Genomic DNA, 21,149 nt, shown 5'->3' with positions numbered 1-21,149 from the left:
CCCTATTAAGACTACACATCCTGTTCAACTGCTTCCTCTGCCAAAAACTGTTTCAAAATAAAAGTCCTCACTACAATATTTCACTGTTAAACAATTAAACCCTTTAAACTACTGAACTTTTTAACTGTTCAGCCATTGTAACTGTTTCTTGTCATCAACTATGACTCCTACCCACTGTAGCTAGTTAGCTAAGTTAGCTAAGTAACATGGTTAGCATAGTTAGCATGCTAGCATGTTAGCATGCTAGTTAGCATTTTTAGCAAAACTGCTTAAAATGATTAGCTAAGTTAGCTAAGTAACGTGGTTAGCATACTTAGCATGTTAGCATGCTAGTTAGCATTTTTAGCAAAACTACTTAAAATGATTAGCTAAGTTAGCTAAGTAACGTGGTTAGCATAGTTAGCATGTTAGCATGCTAGTTAGCATTTTTAGCAAAACTACTTAAAATGATTAGCTAAGTTAGCTAAGTCATATGGTTAGCATAGTTAGCATGCTAACATGTTAGCATGCTAGTTAGCATTTTTAGCAAAACTGCTTAAAATGATTAGCTAAGTCAGCTAAGTAACATGGTTAGCATAGTTAGCATGCTAGTTAGCATAGTTAGCATAACTGCTAAAAATGATAACTAAGTTAGCTAAGTAACATGATTAGCATAGTTAGCATGTTAGCATGCTAGTTAGCATAACTGCTAAAAATGATTAGCTAAGTTAGCTAAGTCACATGGTTAGCATACTTAACATTTTAACATTGTTAGCATGCTAGTTAGCATAGTAACTTGGTTAACATTATTATCTTTGTTAACATAGATAGCATAACTGCTAGCAAACATTAGAGCCATTCCAAGTGTCAGTTATCGTCAACTATCTACCTAAATAATTTAACCATTTAAACTATCCACTTATTTAACTGTTCAGTCATTCCAACTATATTAAACCTCATCTACCTAGCAACCAATATAGTTTGTTTTTACTCTGTATGATATTTTACATCATATTTTTGCATTTTCATGCACTGTATTTCCTTCAGGAAATGCTTTTCTAGTTATAGTGCATGAAAATGCACTATACTGTTCTTCCAAAATTTCTTATTACAGTGCATGAAAATGCACTGTACTGTTCTTCCTAGGCTTCTTCTTATTATTATTCTTCTTCTAACGCACTTAATGCAGCTTCAACCGTTTAACGTAGAAACTTCATTCAAACTATGTTACGTAGGTCTTACTTATGACATGTGGGCTTTGTATTTTTCACCTTTGTAACTTTTATACTTTTTAAACTATTAATTAAAAACGAATCAGAATTTCCCCATTGACTTAACATTATGATTATGACATCACAATACGGCCGTTAAGCAATTAGAATCCTATGGCAGGTGTTCGGGCCACCTGGACCAACTGCCAGTCTCAGGCTTTAAGCATACAAGCTGGCCCTATTAAGACTACACATCCTGTTCAACTGCTTCCTCTGCCAAAAACTGTTTCAAAATAAAAGTCCTAACTATAATATTTTACTGTTAAACAATTTAACCCTTTAAACTACTGAACTTTTTAACTGTTCAGCCATTGTAACTGTTACTTGTCATCAACTATGATTCCTACCCACTGTAGCTAGTTAGCTAAGTTAGCTAAGTAACATGGTTAGCATAGTTAGCATGCTAGTTAGCATTTTTTGCAAAACTGCTTAAAATGATTAGCTAAGTTAGCTAAGTCACATGGTTAGCATAGTTAGCATGCTAGTTAGCATTTTTAGCAAAACTGCTAAAAACGATTAGCTAAGTCAGCTAAGTAACGTGGTAAGCATAGTTAGCATGCTAGCATGTTAGCATGCTAGTTAGCATTTTTAGCAAAACTGCTAAAAACGATTAGCTAAGTCAGCTAAGTAACATGGTTAGCATAGTTAGCATGCTAGTTAGCATAGTAACTTTGTTAACATTATTATCTTTGTTAACATAGTTAGCATAACTGCTAGAAAACATTAGAGCCATTCCAACTGTCAGTTATCGTCAACTATCTACCTAAATAATTTAACCATTTAAACTATCCACCTATTTAACTGTTCAGTCATTCCAACTATATTAAACCTCATCTACTTAGCAACCAATATAGTTTGTTTTTACTCTATGATATTTTACATCATATTTTTGCATTTTCATGCACTGTATTTCCTTCAGGAAATGCTTTTCTAGTTCTTATTTTTCTTCTTCTAACGCGTTTAATGCAGCTTCAACCGTTAAACGTAGAAACTTCATTCAAACTTTGTTACGTAGGTCTTACTTAGGACAATTGGGCTATGTATTTTTCAACTTTGTAACTTTTATACTTTTTAAACTATTAATTAAAAACTATCAAAATTTCCCCATTGACTTAACATTATGATTATGACATCACAATACGGCCGTTAAGCAATTAGAATCCTATGGCAGGTGTTCTGGCCACCTGGACCAACTGCCAGTCTCAGGCTTTAAGCATACAAACTGGCCCTATTAAGACTACACATCCTGTTCAACTGCTTCCTCTGCCAAAAACTGTTTCAAAATAAAAGTCCTCACTATAATATTTTACTGTTAAACAATTTAACCCTTTAAACTACTGAACTTTTTAACTGTTCAGCCATTGTAACTGTTACTTGTCATCAACTATGACTCCTACCCACTGTAGCTAGTTAGCTAAGTTAGCTAAGTAACATGGTTAGCATAGTTAGCATGCTAGCATGTTAGCATGCTAGTTAGCATTTTTAGCAAAACTGCTTAAAATGATTAGCTAAGTCACATGGTTAGCATAGTTAGCATGCTAGCATGCTAGTTAGCATTTTTAGCAAAACTGCTAAAAACGATTAGCTAAGTCAGCTAAGTAACGTGGTTAGCATAGTTAGCATGCTAGCATGCTAGTTAGCATTTTTAGCAAAACCGCTAAAAACGATTAGCTAAGTCAGCTAAGTAACGTGGTTAGCATAGTTAGCATGCTAGCACTAGCATGTTAGCATGCTAGTTAGCATTTTTAGCAAAACCGCTAAAAACGATTAGCTAAGTAACATGGTTAGCATAGTTAGCATGCTAGAATGTTAGCATGCTAGTTAGCATAGTAACTTTGTTAACATTATTATCTTTGTTAACATAGTTAGCATAACTGCTAGCAAACATTAGAGCCATTCCAACTGTCAGTTATCGTCAACTATCTACCTAAATAATTTAACCATTTAAACTATCCACCTATTTAACTGTTCAGTCATTCCAACTATATTAAACCTCATCTACTTAGCAACCAATATAGTTTGTTTTTACTCTGTATGATATTTTACATCATATTGTTTGCATTTTCATGCACTGTATTTCCTTCAGGAAATGCTTTTCTAGTTCTTCTTCTTCTTCTAACGCGTTTAATGCAGCTTCAACCGTTTAACGTAGAAACTTCATTCAAACTATGTTACGTAGGTCTTACTTAGGACATGGGTGCTATGTATTTTTCAGCTTTGTAACTTTTATACTTTTTAAACTATTAATTAAAAACTAGTCAAAATTTCCCCATAGACTTAACATGGGCTGATGACATCACAATAGAGCCGTTAAACAATTAGAATCCTATGGCAGGTGTTCGGGCCACCTGGATCAACTGCCAGTCTCAGGCTTTAAGCATACAAACTGGCCCTATTAAGACTACACATCCTGTTCAACTGCTTCCTCTGCCAAAAACTGTTTCAAAATAAAAGTCCTCACTACAATATTTCACTGTTAAACAATGTAACCCTTTAAACTACTGAACTTTTTAACTGTTCAGCCATTGTAACTGTTACTTGTCATCAACTATGACTCCTACCCACTGTAGCTAGTTAGCTAAGTTAGCTAAGTAACATGGTTAGCATAGTTAGCATGCTAGCATGTTAGCATGCTAGCATGCTAGTTAGCATTTTTAGCAAAACTGCTAAAAACGATTAGCTAAGTCAGCTAAGTAACGTGGGTAGCATAGTTAGCATGCTAGCATGCTAGTTAGCATTTTTAGCAAAACTGCTAAAAACGATTAGCTAAGTCAGCTAAGTAACGTGGTAAGCATAGTTAGCATGCTAGCATGTTAGCATGCTAGTTAGCATTTTTAGCAAAACTGCTAAAAACGATTAGCTAAGTCAGCTAAGTAACATGGTTAGCATAGTTAGCATGCTAGTTAGCATAGTAACTTTGTTAACATTATTATCTTTGTTAACATAGTTAGCATAACTGCTAGAAAACATTAGAGCCATTCCAACTGTCAGTTATCGTCAACTATCTACCTAAATAATTTAACCATTTAAACTATCCACCTATTTAACTGTTCAGTCATTCCAACTATATTAAACCTCATCTACTTAGCAACCAATATAGTTTGTTTTTACTCTATGATATTTTACATCATATTTTTGCATTTTCATGCACTGTATTTCCTTCAGGAAATGCTTTTCTAGTTCTTATTTTTCTTCTTCTAACGCGTTTAATGCAGCTTCAACCGTTAAACGTAGAAACTTCATTCAAACTTTGTTACGTAGGTCTTACTTAGGACAATTGGGCTATGTATTTTTCAACTTTGTAACTTTTATACTTTTTAAACTATTAATTAAAAACTATCAAAATTTCCCCATTGACTTAACATTATGATTATGACATCACAATACGGCCGTTAAGCAATTAGAATCCTATGGCAGGTGTTCTGGCCACCTGGACCAACTGCCAGTCTCAGGCTTTAAGCATACAAACTGGCCCTATTAAGACTACACATCCTGTTCAACTGCTTCCTCTGCCAAAAACTGTTTCAAAATAAAAGTCCTCACTATAATATTTTACTGTTAAACAATTTAACCCTTTAAACTACTGAACTTTTTAACTGTTCAGCCATTGTAACTGTTACTTGTCATCAACTATGACTCCTACCCACTGTAGCTAGTTAGCTAAGTTAGCTAAGTAACATGGTTAGCATAGTTAGCATGCTAGCATGTTAGCATGCTAGTTAGCATTTTTAGCAAAACTGCTTAAAATGATTAGCTAAGTTAGCTAAGTCACATGGTTAGCATAGTTAGCATGCTAGCATGCTAGTTAGCATTTTTAGCAAAACTGCTAAAAACGATTAGCTAAGTCAGCTAAGTAACGTGGTTAGCATAGTTAGCATGCTAGCATGCTAGTTAGCATTTTTAGCAAAACCGCTAAAAACGATTAGCTAAGTCAGCTAAGTAACGTGGTTAGCATAGTTAGCATGCTAGCACTAGCATGTTAGCATGCTAGTTAGCATTTTTAGCAAAACCGCTAAAAACGATTAGCTAAGTAACATGGTTAGCATAGTTAGCATGCTAGAATGTTAGCATGCTAGTTAGCATAGTAACTTTGTTAACATTATTATCTTTGTTAACATAGTTAGCATAACTGCTAGCAAACATTAGAGCCATTCCAACTGTCAGTTATCGTCAACTATCTACCTAAATAATTTAACCATTTAAACTATCCACCTATTTAACTGTTCAGTCATTCCAACTATATTAAACCTCATCTACTTAGCAACCAATATAGTTTGTTTTTACTCTGTATGATATTTTACATCATATTGTTTGCATTTTCATGCACTGTATTTCCTTCAGGAAATGCTTTTCTAGTTCTTCTTCTTCTTCTAACGCGTTTAATGCAGCTTCAACCGTTTAACGTAGAAACTTCATTCAAACTATGTTACGTAGGTCTTACTTAGGACATGGGTGCTATGTATTTTTCAGCTTTGTAACTTTTATACTTTTTAAACTATTAATTAAAAACTAGTCAAAATTTCCCCATAGACTTAACATGGGCTGATGACATCACAATAGAGCCGTTAAACAATTAGAATCCTATGGCAGGTGTTCGGGCCACCTGGATCAACTGCCAGTCTCAGGCTTTAAGCATACAAACTGGCCCTATTAAGACTACACATCCTGTTCAACTGCTTCCTCTGCCAAAAACTGTTTCAAAATAAAAGTCCTCACTACAATATTTCACTGTTAAACAATGTAACCCTTTAAACTACTGAACTTTTTAACTGTTCAGCCATTGTAACTGTTACTTGTCATCAACTATGACTCCTACCCACTGTAGCTAGTTAGCATGGTTAGCATAGTTAGCATGCTAACATGTTAGCATGCTAGCATGTTAGCATTTTTAGCAAAACTGTTAAAAATGATTAGCTAAGTTAGCTAAGTAACATGGTTAGCATAGTTAGCATGTTAGCATGCTAGTTAGCATTTTTAGCAAAACTGCTAAAAATGATTAGCTAAGTTAGCTAAGTAACGTGGTTAGCATAGTTAGCATGCTAGCGTGTTAACATGCTAGTTAGCATTTTTAGCAAAACTGTTAAACATGATTTGCTAAGTTAGCTAAGTAACGTGGTTAGCATAGTTAGCATGCTAGCGTGTTAGCAAGCTAGTTAGCATTTTTAGCAAAACTATTAAAAATGATTAGCTAAGTTAGCTAAGTAACATAGTTAGCATGCTACCATAGTTAGCATGCTAGCATGCTAATTAGCATTTTTAGCAAAAAAACTTGGTTAACATTATTATCTTTGATAACATAGTAGCATAACTGCTAGCAAACATTAGGGCCATTCCAACTGTCAGTTATCGTCAATTATCTACCTAAATAATTTAACTATTTAAATTATCCACCTATTTAACCGTTCAATCATTCCAACTATATTAAACCTTATCTACCAAGCAAATCATTTAACTATATAAACTATCCACCTATTTAACTGTTCAGTCATTCCAACTATATTAAACCTCATCTACCTAGTTCAGTCATTCCAACTACATTAAACCTCATCTACCTAGTTCAGTCATTTGAACTATATTAAACCTCATCATGTTGGTTGCCAATTAGCACATAATCTGTTTTAACAATATATTTCACACCATATGTTTTGCATTTTCATGCACTGGTAATTCCCTGGAATTGCGTTTTCTAGTTACAGTGCATGAAAATGCACTGTACTGTTATTCCAAGGCATTTTATTATTATTACAGTGCATGAAAATGCACTGTACTGTTATTCCAAGGCTTTTTCTTCTTCTTCTTCTTCTTATTCTTCTTCTTCTAACGCAGTTAATGCAGCTTAAACCGTTTAACGTAGAAACTTCATTCAAACTATGTTACGTAGGTCTTACTTAGGACATGTGGGCTTTGTATTTTTCAACTTTGTAACTTTTATACTTTTTAAACTATTAATTAAAAACTAGTGAAAATTTCCCCATAGACTTAACATGGGCTGATGACATCACAATAGAGCCGTTAAGCAATTAGAATCCTATGGCAGGTGTTCGGGCCACCTGGACCAACTGCCAGTCTCAGGCTTTAAGCATACAAACTGGCCCTATTAAGACTACACATCCTGTTCAACTGCTTCCTCTGCCAAAAACTGTTTCAAAATAAAAGTCCTCACTACAATATTTCACTGTTAAACAATTCAACCCTTTAAACTACTGAACTTTTTAACTGTTCAGCCATTGTAACTGTTACTTGTCATCAACTATGACTCCTACCCACAGTAGCTAGTTAGCTAAGTTAGCTAAGTAACATGGTTAGCATAGTTAGCATGCTAGCATGTTAGCATGCTAGTTAGCATTTTAGCAAAACTGCTTAAAATGATTAGCTAAGTTAGCTAAGTCACATGGTTAGCATAGTCAGCATGCTAGCATGCTAGTTAGCATTTTTAACAAAACTGCTTAAAATGATTAGCTAAGTTAGCTAAGTCACATGGTTAGCATAGTTAGCATGCTAGCATGTTAGCATGCTAGTTAGCATTTTTAGCAAAACTGCTAAAAACGATTAGCTAAGTCAGCTAAGTAACGTGGTTAGCATAGTTAGCATGCTAACATGCTAGTTAGCATTTTTAGCAAAACCGCTAAAAACGATTAGCTAAGTCAGCTAAGTAACGTGGTTAGCATAGTTAGCATGCTAGCACTAGCATGTTAGCATGCTAGTTAGCATTTTTAGCAAAACCGCTAAAAACGATTAGCTAAGTCAGCTAAGTAACATGGTTAGCATAGTTAGCATGCTAGAATGTTAGCATGCTAGTTAGCATAGTAACTTTGTTAACATTATTATCTTTGTTAACATAGTTAGCATAACTGCTAGCAAACATTAGAGCCATTCCAACTGTCAGTTATCGTCAACTATCTACCTAAATAATTTAACCATTTAAACTATCCACCTATTTAACTGTTCAGTCATTCCAACTATATTAAACCTCATCTACTTAGCAACCAATATAGTTTGTTTTTACTCTGTATGATATTTTACATCATATTTTTGCATTTTCATGCACTGTATTTCCTTCAGGAAATGCTTTTCTAGTTACAGTGCATGAAAATGCACTGTACTGTTATTCCAAGGCTTTTTCTTCTTCTTCTTCTTCTTCTTCTTCTTCTTCTAACGCAGTTAATGCAGCTTAAACCGTTTAACGTAGAAACTTCATTCAAACTATGTTACGTAGGTCTTACTTAGGACATGTGGGCTTTGTATTTTTCAACTTTGTAACTTTTATACTTTTTAAACTATTAATTAAAAACTAGTCAAAATTTCCCCATAGACTTAACATGGGCTGATGACATCACAATAGAGCCGTTAAGCAATTAGAATCCTATGGCAGGTGTTCGGGCCACCTGGACCAACTGCCAGTCTCAGGCTTTAAGCATACAAACTGGCCCTATTAAGACTACACATCCTGTTCAACTGCTTCCTCTGCCAAAAACTGTTTCAAAATAAAAGTCCTCACTATAATATTTTACTGTTAAACAATTTAACCCTTTAAACTACTGAACTTTTTAACTGTTTAGCCATTGTAACTGTTACTTGTCATCAACTATGACTCCTACCCACTGTAGCTAGTTAGCTAAGTTAGCTAAGTAACATGGTTAGCATAGTTAGCATGTTAGCATGCTAGTTAGCATTTTTAGCAAAACTGCTAAAAATGATTAGCTAAGTTAGCTAAGTCACATGGTTAGCATAGTTAGCATGCTAGCATGCTAGCATGCTAGTTAGCATTTTTAGCAAAACTGCTAAAAATGATTAGCTAAGTTAGCTAAGTCACATGGTTAGCATAGTTAGCATGCTAGCATGTTAGCATGCTAGTTAGCATTTTAAGCAAAACTGCTAAAAATGATTAGCTAAGTTAGCTAAGTCACATGGTTAGCATAGTTAGCATGCTAGCATGTTAGCATGCTAGTTAGCATTTTTAGCAAAACTGCTTAAAATGATTAGCTAAGTTAGCTAAGTCACATGGTTAGCATGCTAGCATGTTAGCATGCTAGTTAGCATTTTTAACAAAACTGCTTAAAATGATGAGCTAAGTCAGCTAAGTAACATGGTTAACATTGTTAGCATGTTAGTTAGCATAGTTAACATAACTGCTAAAAATGATTAACTAAGTTAGCTAAGTCACATGGTTAGCATACTTAGCATTTTAACATTGTTAGCATGCTAGTTAGCATAGTAACTTGGTTAGCATTATTATCTTTGTTAATATAGTTAGCATAACTGCTAGCAAACATTAGAGCCATTCCAAGTGTCAGTTATCGTCAACTATCTACCTAAATAATTTAACCATTTAAACTATCCACTTATTTAACTGTTCAGTCATTCCAACTATATTAAACCTCATCTACCTAGCAACCAATATAGTTTGTTTTTACTCTGTATGATATTTTACATCATATTTTTGCATTTTCATGCACTGTATTTCCTTCAGGAAATGCTTTTCTAGTTATTATTCTTCTTCTAACGCACTTAATGCAGCTTCAACCGTTTAACGTAGAAACTTCATTCAAACTATGTTACGTAGGTCTTACTTATGACATGTGGGCTTTGTATTTTTCACCTTTGTAACTTTTATACTTTTTAAACTATTAATTAAAAACGAATCAAAATTTCCCCATTGACTTAACATTATGATTATGACATCACAATACGGCCGTTAAGCAATTAGAATCCTATGGCAGGTGTTCAGGCCACCTGGACCAACTGCCAGTCTCAGGCTTTAAGCATACAAACTGGCCCTATTAAGACTACACATCCTGTTCAACTGCTTCCTCTGCCAAAAACTGTTTCAAAATAAAAGTCCTCACTACAATATTTCACTGTTAAACAATTTAACCCTTTAAACTACTGAACTTTTTAACTGTTCAGCCATTGTAACTGTTACTTGTCATCAACTATGACTCCTACCCACTGTAGCTAGTTAGCTAAGTTAGCTAAGTAGCATGGTTAGCATGCTAGCATGTTAGCATGCTAATTAACATTTTTAGCAAAACTGCTAAAAATGATTAGCTAAGTTAGCTAAGTCATATGGTTAGCATAGTTAGCATGCTAGCATGTTAGCATGCTAGTTAGCATATTTAGCAAAACTGATAAAAATGATTAGCTAAGTCACATGGTTAGCATAGTTAGCATGCTAGCATGTTAGCATGCTAGTTAGCATTTTTAGCAAAACTGCTAAAAATGATTAGCTAAGTTAGCTAAGTCACATGGTTAGCATAGTTAGCATGTTAGCATGCTAGTTAGCATTTTAAGCAAAACTGCTTAAAATGATTAGCTAAGTTAGCTAAGTCACATGGTTAGTATGCTAGCATGCTAGTTAGCATTTTTAGCAAAACTGCTTAAAATGATGAGCTAAGTCAGCTAAGTAACATGGTTAACATACTTAGCATTTTAACATTGTTAGCATGCTAGTTAGCATAGTAACTTGGTTAACATTATTATCTTTGTTAACATAGTTAGCATAACTGCTAGCAAACATGTTAAAAATGATTAGCTAAGTAAGCTAAGTAACGTGGTTAGCATAGTTAGCATGTTAGCATGCTAATTAGCATAGTTAGCAACACTGTTAAAAATGATTAGCTAAGTTAGCTAAGTAATATAGTTAGCATGCTAGCATGTTAGCATGCTAATTAACATTTTTAGCAAAAAAACTTGGTTAACATTATTATCTTTGATAACATAGTAGCATAACTGCTAGCAAACATTAGAGCCATTCCAAGTGTCAGTTATCGTCAACTATCTACCTAAATAATTTAACCATTTAAACTATCCACTTATTTAACCGTTCAATCATTCCAACTATATTAAACCTTATCTACCAAGTAAATCATTTACCTATATAAACTATCCACCTATTTAACTGTTCAGTCATGCCAACTATATTAAACCTCATCTACCTAGCAACCAATATAGTTTGTTTTTACTCTGTATGATATTTTACATCATATTTTTTGCATTTTCATGCACTGTATTTCCTTCAGGAAATGCTTTTCTAGTTATTACAGTGCATGAAAATGCACTGTACTGTTCTTCCTAGGCTTCTTCTTATTCTTCTTCTAACGCATTTAATGCAGCTTCAACCGTTTAACATAGAAACTTCATTCAAACTATGTTACGTAGGTCTTACTTAGGACATGGGTGCTATGTATTTTTCAGCTTTGTAACTTTTATACTTTTTAAACTATTAATTAAAAACTGTTCAAAATTTCCCCATAGACTTAACATGGGCTGATGACATCACAATAGAGCCGTTAAGCAATTAGAATCCTATGGCAGGTGTTCAGGCCACCTGGACCAACTGCCAGTCTCAGGCTTTAAGCATACAAACTGGCCCTATTAAGACTACACATCCTGTTCAACTGCTTCCTCTGCCAAAAACTGTTTCAAAATAAAAGTCCTCACTACAATATTTCACTGTTAAACAATTTAACTCTTTAAACTACTGAACTTTTTAACTGTTCAGCCATTGTAAACTGTTACTTGTCATCAACTATGACTCCTACCCACTGTAGCTAGTTAGCTAAGTTAGCTAAGTAACATGGTTAGCATGCTAGCATGTTAGCATGCTACAGAGGGTCCCCGTTAAAAATTGACACTTCATTCACGATAATGGTGATTCACGCAGCTGGGTGACATGTAAGTACAACTGCAGCTGCTTGGGGGCAGCATAGTCCGCTGTGGCGTTCAACGGTCGAACTGGACGGCGCATTCGACAGCAAGGGCTGTGATTGGCCGAGTTTTCAGTGCGTTTCTCTGTTTTTAGCAGCCCCTGCAACATGCTAATCCACTGTAGCCTAAGCTTTGTACATAATGTTAAACATAGTTTTGGATTCAGTGGCAAGATTTCTTGATTGTATAGTGCCTGTCTCTCAGTAATGTTTTAAAATGAGAGCTTCGTCAGCTGGCAGTAGGCTACTTTGTCGGTAGTCATGAGAAGTTCGCTTGCTATCAGAACATAAAAATGCTGCCCAGAAACCTTGTGAATAGTTCTGACACTAACGAGGTTGAAATATAGCCTTTGCCTACAGCATCTCCTTAACAGTAAAGTTAACAAAATGACAGCATTCATATGACAAAGGAAAACGAATCCGGTCACTCAAGACTGTGCCGCAGCCATGGGGCAGAAGACGCTTGGTGGCCGTCCACAAGACGTGCATTCCGTTAGGGATATTGAACATATTTAACATTCTCTAACCATCGTGATTTCGAATTGGTGCAGTTGTCAGCACAAAAACTCATTTTATTCTTTTGCTCTTTTGCATTGCTCTATGCTGTTCTATGGTGCTTTCTGCCTCTTGGTTGCGCACGCATGTTTTCGTGGCGTTTCATAGAAATCCATATATAATGAGCGCATAAAACGACTTGTTGACGTTTTGGGACATTAATCTACATGTAGGCTACGTTAAGCTTTAAGGATTGTATGTCCTTAATTTATTTATATAGGCCTATTTAGGCTACTTGCGCAAATCCTGGATACTTTTATTGCCACACAACAATATTGGTGGTATTTATTACATTCGCTTCAAAAGGCACCGCTTCAGAAAGCTGCACTGCTTGTGAAAGAAGGGGGTGGGGGAGGGGAGCTTGCAGCCAAGTGTCGGAAAAATGCATAGCCTACAACACAGAACCCGCTTCTCGCATTAGTCACTGACAGTAGACACGCTTCCAGCCTAATGACTTTCACACATTTTGAATGATTTACAGCAGGGGTCTCAAACACCCGGCCCGCGGGCTAAATCCGGCCCGCGTCCTGCCCAATTCCGGCCCGCGACGTATGACAAAATAATAATGTAATCCGGCCCTTGAGGCTATTAATTGCGACAAACAACGATACTGCTTAAAATAGACGATAGATCCAGGTACGGTGACAAATCTCATTTGTAGGCCTACTCTACTCTTCAAACCCAAAATCGCTGCGCAAAGTTTTCAGGAAATACTTGTATTACACGCGAGAAACACAAAGACGTGCATATGTAATGACGCGGAAGCGATGCAGGCCATAGTGTTGCAGAAATTAAGCAGAAATAGGCCTACACCAAATGTTGAAAAACGTTCACGTGTGATGAAGTCTTAGGTAAGCTATGTTATTCACCTATTCTAATTCTGAAGAAGAATATCCTTTTGGAGATTATGATCGATCGTCTATGACAGTGATAGTCGCGGTGCGTCTCTGAATGGAGGTGCGTGTATACAACGGTGTCCACTAAGCATACCATGCTTGTTTCGACCCTCTGCCCAACATAGCTTGGAGGTTGCAGTGGTAATCGTGATAATAGTGTCCGTAATGGATGTGGTACAGACAGCAGGGCTAGTAGAAATAGGGCTCTAAAGAACTACAAAGTCACCCGCAATATGATGCGAACTTCTGGGTACTGCAGAAAATATTTCTTAACTTCAAAAACTCAGTGTCTAAAACTCGGTGTCATTCAGACTCAACCCTCTTGACGTTTGGTGATTAATTGACAGCTGTTTTGGGACACGTTAAACTTTCTGTATAATGAGCGCATAAAACGACTTGTTGTTTGGGACATTAAGCTACGTTAAGCTTTTTCACGTTAAGGATTGTATGTCCTTAATTTATTTATATATTTAGGCTACTTGCGCAAACCCTGGATACTTTTATTGCCACACAACAATATTGGTGGTATTTGTTACATTAGCTTCAAAAGGCACCGCTTCAGAAAGCTGCACTGCTTGTGAAAGAAGGGGGTGGGGGAGGGGAGCTTGCAGCCAAGTGTCGGAAAAATGCATAGCCTACAACACAGAACCCGCTTCTCGCATTAGTCACTGACAGTAGACACGCTTCCAGCCTAATGACTTTCACACATTTTGAATGTCTTTCTATAGGCTAAGCATATAATGGAGATAGAGTAGAAAACTGGATTTAACTAAACAAATGTAACTAAGTAAACTGATTGTTTACTCTACAGTAGGCTATGTTCCCCCTCTCAGGCTGTACAGTAGGCCTATTGAAAGTAGGCTAATGAGCTCAATAGACATAGCGCTTCCATTAGGAAACTTTCGTTGCAGACTTTCACAACTGATTGTTTAGCCTACAGTAGCCTACTGTAGGCCTACTCTACAGTAGCCTAGGCTATAGGTTATGTTCCCCCTCTCAGGCTGTACAGTAGGCCTATTGAAAGTAGACTAATGAGCTTAGACACATTAGCGCTTCCAGCCTAATGACTTTCACACATGAATGATTTACAGTAGACACATTAGCGCTCCACGCAGTGGCGTAACTAGGCCTAGTAGGTGCAGCAAGTGCAGTCGCACCAGGGCCTATGACCTCCGTCGCTACCCCCGCAATGCAATTGCTGGAAAATTCTATACCGGTCCTTTCTGACCAGGCCAAGGCTACAGCGCAGACACTCGCAAATAAATGGGGGTTCAGAGTACATTTGAAAATGTGAAGAGTGAAGCGTCACTTTGACGAACTATCGGAAGATAAACGCTTAACCGATGCAGAGAGATACTTAAAAGTGCAGGTATTTAATGCAACTCTGGACATCATAATCAGTCAGCTCTCCCAAAGATGTGCAAGCATGCGGGAAACTTGTTATGTGTTTGAGTCTTTACGTCCTATGATCCTTCAACTCGCCGGTGATGATGAACTGCTTGAAAAGGCAGTACGTTTGTCAGACCATTATAGCATGGACATTGCACCGACATTCCCAACACAACTCCTCTCATTTAGGTCTTGCTTTAAAGCAGAGATTTCACAGAAGTCATCTATTTTTCAACTTGCCAAAAGGCTGGTGGTAGATTATGACAGTGTAACATCCACATTCGGGGAAGTGTGTACTGCTCTCATGTTGTTTCTACATTGCCTATGACTGTGGCAACAGCTGAGCGATCTTTTTCCAAATGTTCAACAATTGCTGGTGTACAGGCTATAATCAATTAGCTACAATCAATCATTTGTCCAGCTGTTTAAACATTTTTTCGTGTTACATTCAAACGCAAAAGGTGCTTTGATATATTTTGTTTAAACGTCGGCAAGCAGGCATGCTGCGGTTGCAATGAATGAGGATAATTGGTTTTATCTGCGGTGTTATTTTTTGCATTTTGAATATGACTCGCTCCAGCACGTCTACTTTTTTGCACGGTGCTTTCTTAAAGGAGCTGCACCATCTTACAACAATTGCATCTACATTTTCATATTAGAATGTTTTGTCAAGTGTAAGCTTAAACTACCGTGATCAAATTAAGTTTCCGTGCCCCCGCTGAAAGTCTCTTATGCTCTTATCGTTACACTATCAAATCTATAAGTAACCGTGACAAATAGGGTATAAGATATATAAACTCACGCTATTGTATTATCATATATGTTTGGTAATGGCTCAGCTTTCTCTGATTGTTCTACTGACTTGGAAACTGCATCATGGAAGCAGTAAGTCAAGTCGCATCAAAAATAGTAGTGGCAGAACTCCAAAGTGACACCTTGTGGTTGTTTGTGTCAACTGCCGTTTGTGCCATTTCTGCTGAGAAAATGGGGATCGTGATTCCTGAAGGAACCCGTCCAAACTTAACGGGGACCCACTGTAGTTAGCATTTTTAGCAAAAGTGCTAAAAATGATTAGCTAAGTTAGCTAAGTAACGTGGTTAGCATAGTTAGCATGCTAGCATGTTAGCATACTAGTTAGCATTTTTAGCAAAACTGCTAAAAATGATTAGCTAAGTTAGCTAAGTAACGTGGTTAGCATAGTTAGCATGCTAGTTAGCATTTTTAGCAAAACTGCTAAAAATGATTAGCTAAGTAACGTGGTTAGCATAGTTAGCATGTTAGTTAGCATTTTTAGCAAAACTGCTAAAAATGATTAGCTAAGTTAGCTAAGTAATGTGGTTAGCATAGTTAGCATGCTAGTTAGCATAGTAACTTGGTTAACATTATTATCTTTGTTAACATAGTTAGCATAACTGCTAGCAAACATTAGAGCCATTCCAAGTGTCAGTTATCGTCAACTATCTACCTAAATAATTTAACCATTTAAACTATCCACTTATTTAACTGTTCAGTCATTCAAACTATATTAAACCTCATCTACCTAGCAACCAATAGTTTGTTTTTACTCTGTATGATATTTTACATCATATTTTTGCATTTTCATGCACTGTATTTCCTTCAGGAAATGCTTTTCTAGTTCTTCTTCTTCTTCTAACGCGTTTAATGCAGCTTCAACCGTTTAACGTAGAAACTTAATTCAAACTATGTTACGTAGGTCTTACTTAGGACATGGGTGCTATGTATTTTTCAGCTTTGTAACTTTTATACTTTTTAAACTATTAATTAAAAACTAATCAAAATTTCCCCATAGACTTAACATGGGCTGATGACATCACAATAGAGCCGTTAAGCAATTAGAATCCTATGGCAGGTGTTCCGGCCACCTGCATCAACTGCCAGTCTCAGGCTTTAAGCATACAAACTGGCCCTATTAAGACTACACATCCTGTTCAACTGCTTCCTCTGCTAAAAACTGTTTCAAAATAAAAGTCCTCACTACAATATTTCACTGTTAAACAATTTAACCCTTTAAACTACTGAACTTTTTAACTGTTCAGCCATTGTAACTGTTACTTGTCATCAACTATGACTCCTACCCACTGAAGCTAGTTAGCATGGTTAGCATAGTTAGCATGTTAGTTAGCATTTTTAGCAAAACTGTTAAAAATGATTAGCTAAGTTAGCTAAGTAACGTGGTTAGCATAGTTAGCATGCTAGCGTGTTAGCATGCTAGTTAGCATTTTTAACAAAACTGCTAAAAATGATTAGGTAAGTTAGCTAAGTAACGTAGTTAGCATAGTTAGCATGCTAGCGTGTTAACATGCTAGTTAGCATTTTTGGCAAAACTGTTAAAAATGATTAGCTAAGTAAGCTAAGTAACGTGGTTAGCATAGTTAGCATGTTAACATGCTAGTTAGCATTTTTGGCAAAACTGTTAAAAATGATTAGCTAAGTAAGCTAAGTAACGTGGTTAGCATAGTTAGCATGCTAATTAGCATAGTTAGCAACACTGTTAAAAATGATTAGCTAAGTTAGCTAAGTAATATAGTTAGCATGCTAGCATGTTAGCATGCTAATTAACATTTTTAGCAAAAAAACTTGGTTAACATTATTATCTTTGATAACATAGTAGCATAACTGCTAGCAAACATTAGAGCCATTCCAAGTGTCAGTTATCGTCAACTATCTACCTAAATAATTTAACCATTTAAAGTATCCACTTATTTAACCGTTCAATCATTCCAACTATATTAAACCTTATCTACCAAGCAAATCATTTACCTATATAAACTATCCACCTATTTAACTGCTCAGTCATTCCAACTATATTAAACCTCATCTACCTAGCAACCAATATAGTTTGTTTTTACTCTGTATGATATTTTACATCATATTTTTGCATTTTCATGCACTGTATTTCCTTCAGGAAATGCTTTTCTAGTTACAGTGCATGAAAATGCACTGTACTGTTCTTCCTAGGCTTCTTATTACAGTGCATGAAAATGCACTGTACTGTTATTCCAAGGCATTTTATTACAGTGCATGAAAATGCACTGTACTGTTATTCCAAGGCATTTTATTACAGTGCATGAAAATGCACTGTACTGTTATTCCAAGGCTTTTTCTTCTTCTTACAGTGCATGAAAATGCACTGTACTGTTCTTCCTAGGCTTCTTCTTCTTATTATTCTTCTTCTAACGCACTTAATGCAGCTTCAACCGTTTAACGTAGAAACTTCATTCAAACTATGTTACGTAGGTCTTACTTATGACATGTGGGCTTTGTATTTTTCATCTTTGTAACTTTTATACTTTTTAAACTATTAATTAAAAACGAATCAAAATTTCCCCATTGACTTAACATTATGATTATGACATCACAATACGGCCGTTAAGCAATTAGAATCCTATGGCAGGTGTTCGGGCCACCTGGATCAACTGCCAGTCTCAGGCTTTAAGCATACAAACTGGCCCTATTAAGACTACACATCCTGTTCAACTGCTTCCTCTGCCAAAAACTGTTTCAAAATAAAAGTCCTCACTACAATATTTCACTGTTAAACAATAGCCTATATGCCGCGGACTTCCGTTCGGATGCTTCCGGACTCTTCAGCCCGTAGCAGAACTTCCGGTTTACGTTGACGTTAACTTAAGCCAGAGCCCGCTTTCTCTGCTTTAGCTATGGCGTTTTTCACTAGATCATTGCAGGACCTGCCGAGGATAACGGTAAACGATGTTCACCGAATCATCCAGGCCACATCAAAGACACCAACGGCAAACAGAGATAAAGGATTTAAACTGTATGTGGCCAGCTATATACACAACTACGAAGGTAAGTTAACAAGCCACTGTTTTGAGTTTATCAAACGACGATAGAAGCTATACTAGCTCATTGGCTTTTTACTAGCTAAAGTTAGCACAGTGAAGAAGTAGTGTTAACAACGTAAGCAGAGTGATAGGTTAACGTCGTGAATCATTTGTGTTTCTGAAAATGCGATACCCTAACCTCCATGTTAATCACAGTTTCAAACAAGGAGTCAGGAGGAGGAAAGGTCACGGTTAGGTCGGAGTGCTTCCGATCTATGAGGAAAAGCCAGAAGCCTCACTGTCTGAGTGTAAGGGAAAGTCAGCCTGCAGGTTCAGTTCAGGTTCAAAAGAAACAGGTTCCTGTTTGTCAAAATCATGTTTCTGTGAGTTATATCATTGATGTGAATTAGATACAGATAAAACACAATCATTGCACTATATTAATCATATGGTACCTGAGATATCATGTGATATGAATACAGGTTGTACCAGAAAGAATGTAAAATGAATGACTCCCACAGAAGCAAGATTTTGTTAGGAGTTAGCAGCTATCGTTACTTATTCTGCACTGCTATTTTAAAATGAGTAAAATGATATTAATCCTTATCAATCCTATTACATTTGACATGGTAAACTCCAGGCTAAATTGTATCAATCCCTGTATCACTTTACATATTTTAAAGTTCACTAACAAATTTTCACTAACAAAAGTTTCACTAACAAAGTTTCACTAACAAAATGTAGTGTGTGAAAGGCTGTCTGTTTTTAATTGCAGTTTTAGCTGGTACATTTTTTCTAACAAATATTTGGGTTTGTAACAGGTTGTGCTAAGGGATTCTAAGCCGGTGGTGTTGGAGAGATGCCAGTGTACCTGTGTGGCCGGTACAGCTTTGTGCTGTCATGTGGCAGCTCTACTGTATCAGACGGCGCACTACTCCCAGCTGAGGCTTACATCAGTTCCCCCAGTGTTCAGCTGCACAGAAACTGAACAAAAGTGGCACAAACCAAGGACCATGGTAGCAAGCCTTTCAATGACTTTCATTTTAAGTATGGATATCTCTTGAATGTTTCTCAAACATGTTTGTATTTTGATGCAGGGTATTAAACCTGGTCCAGTTAATGACATGGTCATCATATCAGCCAGACCAAGAGAGAGGAGGCTTGCAGAAGGAATAAGGTATGTGTTGTTGTCTACTACTACTATTACTTCTTAACTCATTGAGTGTCAAAAACGTAATATTACGTTTTTGCTTCCCATGCGTTGAGTGCCAAAAACGTAATATTACGTTTTTAGCTTTTTTTTTTAAATTACGAAACTAGACACTCCTTATATGTGACTTTGGGAACTCTGTGATGAATGGAAATGAAATATATGACGATCGTGAAACTCATGAAAACGCACAATCTGGACATTTTATCTGGACATTTTATCATAACTCGGTTGCTGCTTTGGGTCGAATCAGTGACACATGCACGTCAGGTCAAAACCAGGCCATTTCCGTGGGTCTATCACTAGGTGGCAGTCTCGCAGATCACTTCCCGGAAAATTTGCACAAGTAAGTAACAGGCAACACTTCGTATTTCATGAAAGACGTTATATCTCCATTTCTAGAAAAAAACAGCGATTTTGATGAAAACTAGCCACTGTTTTGCTTGGGATTTATCAGGAACAGAGGCGTGTAGAAATACACGGTTTGCACCCACCGAGAGCTTAGTCTCGCCTTTTAATCAAGCTATTGTATGTGTTCATAGCTATAACAGAGAATATGCTGTGGCTTCAACAATGGTCTAGATTGCTGGCACTCTAGGACAAAGCTCCCGAAAACAGCTTGGCATTCAATGAGTTGATTAGAACACATTTGTTTGTCTTTTTCCACAGAAGCAACTTGTATAAAGGAGTGAGCTGCCCTCTGCCAGACATCTCCACATTAAAAGTTCAGGAGGCATACCATGGACTTAGTGCAGATGAAGCTCCCATGATCACAGCAATGGCGCTCTCCAGCAATGTTCCTCTGGTTGAGTCCATGTTCGGTCCGGTGCAGGAGGGAAGTGTGCTGTCCTATCAGCTACCAATAAGGACAGTCCCCATTACCCGTCCCCACACAGATGCCCCTTCCCCTCCACAGCTGCCACTGTCATATTACAGACTCGGACCCTCTACCTGTTCAAGCAGAGTTCCTGCGTTGAGTGGCACCAACTGAGGAGGTGCCGCATCACATCTACCAAATTTAGAGAAGTTTGCCACACCAGGGGGGAAAGTTCTGCTGAGAACCTTGCAAAAAGGCTTCTGGGATCGTGTCATCAGACTGCTGACATGCGGCGGGGTCTTGCCTTGGAGCCTGTAGCAGTAGAGGAGTACTGCAAGGTAAGGGAGGTCAACCACTACCCATGTGGGTTCCTGATCCACCCTGAGGCACCATGGATGGGGTCAACACCTGATGGAATAGTGTATGATCCTGTGGGGCAGCCAGTGTTTGGCCTTTTAGAAATTAAATGCCCAAACGTAGCTAGCTATGTGGACTGCCCTTACATTATGATAAAGGATGG

At 36.9% G+C, this 21,149-nt stretch overlaps 1 protein-coding gene across 1 annotated transcript; it reads left to right on the top strand.

Annotated features, from left to right (window-relative positions):
• Positions 1 to 18,363: 18,363 nt before the first annotated feature.
• LOC121719851 lies at positions 18,364 to 20,803 on the top strand. Its single transcript, XM_042105643.1, has 5 exons — positions 18,364 to 18,627; positions 18,819 to 18,910; positions 19,424 to 19,618; positions 19,700 to 19,779; positions 20,482 to 20,803. Exons 1-5 carry the CDS (start codon positions 18,477 to 18,479, stop codon positions 20,801 to 20,803), a joined length of 840 nt encoding a protein of 279 aa, XP_041961577.1. The 5' UTR covers positions 18,364 to 18,476.
• Positions 20,804 to 21,149: the final 346 nt, after the last annotated feature.

The sequence above is a fragment of the Alosa sapidissima genome, chromosome 9 (genome assembly GCF_018492685.1).
Source record: "Alosa sapidissima isolate fAloSap1 chromosome 9, fAloSap1.pri, whole genome shotgun sequence".
Lineage (NCBI taxonomy): Eukaryota > Metazoa > Chordata > Actinopteri > Clupeiformes > Clupeidae > Alosa > Alosa sapidissima.
The sequence above is the reverse complement of the archived record's forward strand: the minus strand, read 5'-3'. Positions and strand labels throughout refer to the sequence as shown.